Genomic DNA, 8269 nt, shown 5'->3' on the forward strand with positions numbered 1-8269 from the left:
TGAACTTCACAGCTCAAATCCGAGCTCATTGGGCCGAGCCACCGCAAAACACCACCACAGGCACCTAGAGGGAGCGGAGACGAGTCCAAAGATACTTGCTTTTCGTCGTCAGGTGGCCGGAGGAGGAAGAAGGCCGGAGTTGCAGGCGAGAGGGAGAAAGAGCGACAGTTCGGGGAGAAGAGAGAAAACGCGGGGAAGGGGAGAGAGAAAAGATATTACCCAGCAACAGTAAATTTTCAAATTTATACTTTCTACCAATGAACAGTAACTTTCTACCGCCGCCCACAGTGGCGGCGCCGCCGCCACCGCCACCATCTCCGATGGCCACCAAAATTTGGCAGTAGCACCTTCTCAACACACCCATTAATTCTTTCAACTGTGACCAAGTTAGAAAATGAGCGGAAGTACCTCAACAATTAAAGAGAAGTTTGAACCCGAATTGTGAATAGTAACTCGAAATTTCAAACTTTCGATTCGACCTCCACACTGCAAATCGTGGCTCAAGGCTAGGGGCAACATGATCCTTGGGAAAAACCGCTCATTCGACGCCGGTTTGGTGGCCGGAGATGGCCGGAAATCGACGAAACTTCCGGATTGCTACAGTGAACTTCACAGCTCAAATCCGAGCTCATTGGGCCGAGCCACCGCAAAACACCACCACAGGCACCTAGAGGGAGCGGAGACGAGTCCAAAGATACTTGCTTTTCGTCGTCAGGTGGCCGGAGGAGGAAGAAGGCCGGAGTTGCAGGCGAGAGGGAGAAAGAGCGACAGTTCGGGGAGAAGAGAGAAAACGCGGGGAAGGGGAGAGAGAAAAGATATTACCCAGCAACAGTAAATTTTCAAATTTATACTTTCTACCAATGAACAGTAACTTTACTATTTCGCTTGTAACTTTCGCATACAAACTCCGATTTTTACGCACCACATATGCACGCGCTCGGTTTAACGTCCTCTACGACTTCCATGAAGAACATTTTCCCAAATTTTGACCCGAACAAAAAGTCAACTTTTAGAGCCACTAAAGTTGCTGAAAAAGAGTAAAAGTAAAACAAATTACCGTTTACTGTCCAAATGACTAGTAAACCGGTGAATTTGGGTTCGGGACGTTACAGTAGTCTTGCAAATCTTTCTTGGTTGGATGTTTGGGATCAGTTTGATTGTTGTACATTGCCTCGAATTTGCTCGGATCATAATCCTCTTCTATTGTCATTCTCTATGGCCTCTGACAATCATCAAAGTCTTTTTCGGTTCCGCAAAATGTGGTTAGGCCATAAAGACTTTCAGCCTTTCATTACTCACTGTTGGTCTTCAATCAATACTCATGGGTGCCCTCTATCAATCTTGCAACACAAATTACGTGTGCTACGTAAAGCTCTCAGATCCTGGAATTGGGAGCTTTTTCGGGATATTCATCATAGAGTTCGTGATGATCTGGCGGCTTTAGCTGATTTACAACAAGTCATTTCATCTTCAGGGGGCTCTGATGCAGATTTTGCTAAGGAAAATGAACTCCAAGCCAACTTGAATAAGTCTATCATATTGCAAGAGCTTTTCTGGAAGGAGAAGTCTAGATTGAGATGGTTGTCAGATGGTGATCGTAACACTTCTTTTTTTCATGCTATGTGTAGAGCACGGAGGTCTCGAGCTTCAATTTCTCTTCTTCAGGACGGAAACCAGGTTTACAATGATCCAATTTCTATTCAGAATCATATTCTTAATTACTATTCATACCTCTTTGCCAACAACGCAGATTATCATGATACTGGTCTTATTGGTCGTGTTATCCCGTCAATGGTTACTGATGATGAAAATAGTATTCTCATTGTTATTCCCTCACCTGAGGAAGTTTGGGAGGCGGTAAAATTTATGGATTCTGATAGTGCTCCGGGTCCAGACGGTTTTAATGGTCACTTCTTTATTTCATGTTGGGATATAGTAGGGGCTGATGTGGTTATTGCAGTGCAGTACTTCTTTATTCATGGTGAGTTGACAGCTTCTTTTAATTCGGGTATCATTATACTGGTTCCAAAGGTTGACCTTGCAGATTCGATCAAGAAATTTCGCCCTATTGCTCTCACTAATTTTGTGTTCAAAATTATTTCGAAAATTCTTGCTATGAGGCTTGCTTCTATTGCTTCTCGTATTATTTCGCCTCAGCAACATGCCTTTGTTCCAGGCTGCAACATTTCTGATTGTATCATGACCACTTCTGAGTATTTTAACATGTTGGATTCAAAGCGTTATGGTGGCAATGTAGCAATCAAGGCAGACATTACTAAGGCTTTTGACACTCTTTCATGGGGTTTTCTTCTTCATGTACTGGAGGCTTTCGCTTTTGATCCAAAATTTGTGCTTTGGGTGCGAGCACTCCTTTAGTCAGCTAAGCTTTCGCTTTTAATTAATGGAAGGCCAGTGGGTTTCTTTTCCTGTGGTAGAGGTGTACGTCAGGGTGACCCGTTGTCTCCATTGCTTTTTTGTTTGGCTGAAGAGGTATTAAGCCGTGGTCTCTCTGAGCTTGTATTAGCAGGTAGACTTCATCCTGTTTCTTCTCCCCATGGTACACAAGCTCCTTCCCATGTGTTATTTGCAGATGATGTTATTATTTTTTGTTGAGGGGATAAGCGCAATCTGCAGCGAGTGATGACTTTTATTGAGGAGTATGGTTCCGTCTCAGGGCAAATTATTAATAAGGCAAAGTCTCAGGTTTTTCTTAGCAAACATATGTCTCGTCGATGCCACTCTATTGCTTTTTCTATGGGGATACCTCTTGGTTCGATGCCTTTTACTTACCTTGGGGTACCCATCTTTCGTGGCAAGCCAAGAGTTACTCATTTTCAAAAAATTGTTGATAAAATTAGATTGCGGTTCCCTAGTTGGATGGGTTCACTTTTATCCATGGCTGGGAGGCTTCAATTGATTAAATCAGTAATTTACAGTATGCTAGTGTATAGCTTCCAAGTATATGAATGGCTTGTGTCTTTACTTCGTCGACTTGAGGTATGGTGTAGAAACTTTCTTTGGCTTGGGTCAATTGATAAATGCGGGATTCCACTAGTGGCATGGAAGGTGTGTTGCTCTTCTTTTAATGAAGGGGGTTTGGGGCTTAAACAGTTGGTGCTTCTGAATAAATCTCTTCTTTTAAAACGGTGTTGGGGAATTTCTTCTTCTTCTTCTTCTGAGGGCTGCGTTCTACTTCGGGCTCGTTTTATACGTGGCAGATTGTTAAGAAGCTCATATGCGGCTTCTTCCATATGGCCTGGGGTGCGTAAGTTTTGGCCTTTAGTTTTGGAGAATGGAAGATGGCTTATCGGTTCAGGTTCCCAAGTTTCTTTTTGGAGAGATAATTTCATGGGGAGGCCTATTATTGATCTATTTGGTTCTCGTGTGGCAATGAATGATTTTAATGGCTTGGTGTCTGATTTCATTGTTAATGGCTCATGGAATTTTCCTGATCTTCTTCAACTACACTTCCCAGATTTATGTGAGTTGATAAGTAAAGTTCCTATTGCTATGGACCCGTTGACAGAGGATAAGGTTATGTGGTCTGCTTCTTCATCTGGGGAGCTCACTGCCAAGTTTGCCTTTCTTTTTTTAAGGCAGTCTTTGCCTTTAGTAGAATGGGGAAAGCATATAGGGTCCAAGCATATTACGCCAAGAATGTCTCTCTTATCTTGGAAGGTGTTAGGTGGTCGTGTTTTAAGTGATGACTTTTTACAAAGGAGAGGAGTAGCTATGGCATCAAGGTGTGGCCTTTGTTGTAATAATTCAAAATCTATTGATCATATTTTTTTACATTGCTCCTTTGCCTCTTCTATCTGGAACTGCATGGTTTCAAGGTTTGAGTTGGGTATGTTTCCTAACTCCTTAATGGAGCTTTTTCATTTGGGACTTGGTGGTCGTAGCCCTCAATTGAAGGATTTATGGCTTGCTTGTTACACTTCAGTTCTATGGTTTATCTGGCAAGCTAGAAACATGGCAAGATTTGATGGAGTGGTAGCACATGCTACAGTGATTTCTAGACTTATTTCAGGACATATACAAGCTTCTAGTCGTCTTGCTAAGGGATGTATGCATAATCTTGTGCAAGACCTTCGAGTTGTGAAAAGTTTTGGTGCTCAATGTAATCCACGGCGTGCCCCTACAATAATTGAGGTAAATTGGCATACTCCCCCTTTTGGTTGGGTTAAGATTAATTCAGATGGCGCTTGGAAAAGGTCCTCCAACCTGGGTGGTTATGGGGTTGTCTTTCGTGACTATAGGGGGAATTTTCTTGGTGCTTTTTCTTCAAATCTTGACATCCCTAGCTCGGTTGCAGCTGAGGTCATTGCAGTTATTAAGGCCATTGAGTTAGCATGGGTCCGAGATTGGAAGCATATATGGCTAGAAGTGGATTCTTCCATTATTCTTAATTTTCTTCGCTCTCCTCATTTGGTGCCATGGCAACTTAGAGTAGAGTGGATGAATTGCTTGCACCGCATTTCTCAGATGCATTTCTGTTCCTCACTTATCTTTCGTGAAGGTAACAGAGTTGCTGACATCTTGGCAAATCATGGTACTACTTTAACAAGTTTAGTTTGGTGGGACGTGACTCCTCCTTTCATTGTTTCGACTTGCAATAGTGACCATTTAGGTCTTCCACAATTTCGTTTTCGTTAGCTAGTTGTTCTTTAATGTATGGTGTGTTCTACTATGGAGGTCTTGGCTTCGTCCCCCTCTTTTTGTATCTCCTTTTTTCTTTAATAACATGGGGTGGTAAGGAGGTTTCTTTGCCAAAAAAAAAAAAATTATGGTGAAACAATGCAACAAGGGCTCACAAGAAGAAGAAAAGCAGTGAGTTAGTGTTGTTAAAGATTAATACAATTATAATGCGGATAGCTGCGACACAGATGGGAATGCATGCTCGAAAGATAGAGTCGAGTCTGATACATCAACCGTCTGTAAAAAGTAGGCCTAATCCTTGGGGATGTGGCAATACATCTAAGAAATTATTCCACCAAACGTTTTCTCTCACTAGTATGTACACTAGCTTAGCCATATAAATAGGTGCAGAGCTGTATTCATTCATTTATAAACACATGTCAAGAATAAGTACAGAGCTTCTTCATTTTTTTTTTTTTTAAGTTTTACTGCAAATCTTTCAAAAACGACTCTGTCAGTCTGGCACGTTCATGTAAGATTAGAGATATGAATTTTGTCACATATATTCAATAATACATGAAAACTGATGCATGAAAAGTATTACAAACAATCTTTTTTCAATTTTTTTCGTCAGTCGAGATACGATAGTGAGCAAGATAGTGTTCCATATAAGATGATAACAAGTTGATAGGAGCAAGTGGTACAAGGCCATGCTGGTAATAGATTGCATAATTGCTATTAGACTATTAGCTGAGGGAAGATCTTCCAAACTATCAAGATTGTATCTGGTTTAACCAAGATGCACCTTGAGATGGTAGTTCAGGTGCAGGACAAAATTTGTTTGTCAAATGAGAAGTATTATTGGGACAACAAAAGTTGAGAGCAAACTTGTTATCTAGAAAAATTACAAAGAGCAAAATGACTTTTGAGGAATACCAATAGCAATTTTCCAAATATAACACAATACAATAAATAAAGTACAAATATTTGGAAGATAGGGAAGCGTAATACAGGTTATCAATTTAATAATTTATTAAGCTAGATGAACTCAATATTAAATCTGCTTACTATAAAGCTGCTGATGGATTAGAATGTGCACATTCTAAAGATGAGGTGAACTGTGAGGAGTTGATGGTAGAACCATATCCTGAAGACTCACTTTGACCTCCAGTAGTGTCACCACCATACAACATCGAGAGTGATAGTGGAAGAGCAAAGGCCACAGGCATTTTCAATGGGAGATTAGGCAATGGAACTTCGAAGTTAAGCACTTGAATTGCTTGTTGTATCAAAGGCCTAGACTTGTAATCCGGATGAGCACACCATAACCCAACCACCATTAAGCATTCCATTTGCTTCTCATCAAAATCCCCGCACAATTTTGGGTCGGCTGCTTCAATGATTTTCCCTTGTCCATAGAGTTCCCAAACCCACTCCACCATATTGATTTGCTTTCCTTCATACCTGGGATCAATTGGTTTTCTCCCACAAGCTATTTCCAAAGCAACAACACCAAAGCTAAAGACATCTGATTCCTTGCTAGCCTTTCCCGTTGTAACATATTCCATAGCCATGTAGCCCATGGTTCCAGCCACAATTGTTGTTTGCGAGAGTTTTCCATGGTCTACAAGTTTGGCTAACCCAAAATCTCCAAGTTTCGTGTTAAAATTGGAATCCAACATAACATTGCTGGATTTGATATCCCTGTGCAGCACACATTGTTCCCATCCTTGGTGTAGATAGAGCAATCCCGAGGCCAATCCATGTGCAATTTTGTATCTTACCTCCCAAGTTAATAAGCTTTTTTCTTTGAACAAATGGGAATCCAAGCTACCGTTGGGCATGAATTCGTAAACAAGTAGGAGTTTCTTTTCATGGCACCAACCGATGAGTTGCACCAGATTCCTATGCCTCAGCCGACTAATGATACTCACTTCTGCTCCGTACTCCTTCAGCCCTTGTTTAGACCCCCTCGATATCTTCTTAACAGCTACATACGAGTTCATATCTTTGATGAAGCCTTTGTAAACTCCACCAAACCCTCCTTCCCCAAGTTTTTCTCCCTGTACAAAATTACTAGTCGCAAGGGCCAACTCATTGTACGAAAATTTCCTAGGGCCTGTCCCCTTTTCGAATTCTTCAGGAATCGATTCATTAAGTACCCTAGTATCATCATCACTACTATCCTCTGTTCCTCTCTTTCTCTTGCAAAATATGAACCAAAGCAAAGCCAACACACCAACCAAGGTAAGACATCCACCAACGCCCAATCCAACCACTAGTCCTATATTGTTGTTGGAACTTGTGGTCGATGCTGCAGTATCATCATCCAGAGGAGTTGAAGTGAAATTCCATGAGACGATCTTATGCAGAGCAACTGAGAGACCGGTTGAGGCAGAGAACCCAACGATGACCCTATCGGGCAAGTATTGAAGCAGATCAACTAAGAAATAAACACTTTTGATCACCTGGACTTCGTGCCCATCTACACCAGTTTGAATCGTAGTGAAGGCAACACTAAGATTTTTCGAGGTGGAGTTGTAACTAACTGTGGCATTATTTCCTTTTCCTTCCTTGATACCCCCATCCCATTGCTCAGTAACGTTAGACTTGATGGAGTTGATGTCGATGCCTACATGAGTGTAATCCAGTCCCCAATCAATCGTTTTTGTCTTATAATTGGGGTAGATATCAAACTCAACCGCCACAAACGGGTATTCGGTACTCGACATGGTATAGTTTGCCAGCGTACAGTTGACAGGGAGGCCAAGACTGCTACCTGATCCTGATGTGAGGTTCAGTAAGGACCCGGACGGCGCTAGGAAGAAGGCCAGCCCATCACCGTAGTCGGTCTCGTTGCTGGAGTCAATGGCGAATGTGAAACTTGATGTAAAATCAGCTAATTTTCCGGTGGAGTTTTGTCGGAGGAGGAAGCTTTCTTTGAAGGTGGCTCGACCAACGCTCCCATATAGTACCTGGTCAACAGCACTTTTTGTGAGTCGGAGGAAGCCATCGGGGGAAGCATCTCCCTCCATAAATATATGGCTGGTATCAGCAGGGTGAAAGCTGGGGAAATTGAAGGTCAATGGAGTTGCAGAGAAGGGCAACAGTGATAAGAGAAGAAGAAGCAATTGAAACTGCTTTAGGGACAACCGGAAGGTGTTTTTGACAGCCATTTCTGATTGTTTTGGGGACAAACTGTGTACGAAGATATTAGATATATAGTAGATTAGTAGTACCAAAGAAAATTTCTCAAATGAAATATCACACCACTCAAAAAAAAAAACACTGAAATATCACACTAATTAATTTTGATATTTTACTTTTTCTTTTTTCTTTCTTTTAGTGAAAGACCAAGACCCAGTACGTTGAGTTGGATTGTTCTCCAAGACCTAGATAGTCTTTGAATTTTCTCATTATTATACATTCCCTGTACCTAATCATCTATATAATTGAGAGTGGGGTGCCGGGGAGAAATGTCGATGATGAAGTGTTGTATCTTTTGGGCTGCCAACAACTTTACACTTTCTATAGTAGTAATAAGCCAGAGTCGGTTATTTGCTACTTCTTGTGATGATTGTGTGCTAATCACTCTTTCAATATGCTTAGATAGGTTTCTTAGTGACTCCCA

At 41.6% G+C, this 8269-nt stretch overlaps 1 protein-coding gene across 1 annotated transcript; it reads right to left on the minus strand.

The window, feature by feature from the left end:
- Positions 1 to 5557: 5557 nt before the first annotated feature.
- LOC133732487 (L-type lectin-domain containing receptor kinase IX.1-like) lies at positions 5558 to 7890 on the minus strand. Its single transcript, XM_062160051.1, has one exon. The coding sequence runs from the start codon at positions 7812 to 7814 to the stop codon at positions 5706 to 5708; it is 2109 nt and encodes a 702-aa protein (XP_062016035.1). The 5' UTR covers positions 7815 to 7890; the 3' UTR covers positions 5558 to 5705.
- Positions 7891 to 8269: the final 379 nt, after the last annotated feature.

The sequence above is a fragment of the Rosa rugosa genome, chromosome 2 (assembly GCF_958449725.1).
Source record: "Rosa rugosa chromosome 2, drRosRugo1.1, whole genome shotgun sequence".
Classification (NCBI taxonomy): Eukaryota; Viridiplantae; Streptophyta; class Magnoliopsida; order Rosales; family Rosaceae; genus Rosa; species Rosa rugosa.

What these genes read in the sequence shown, in the direction of transcription:
- LOC133732487 (XM_062160051.1), bottom strand. Translation starts at nt 7,814, where the DNA reads ATGGCTGTCAAAAACACCTTCCGGTTGTCCCTAAAGCAGTTTCAATTG.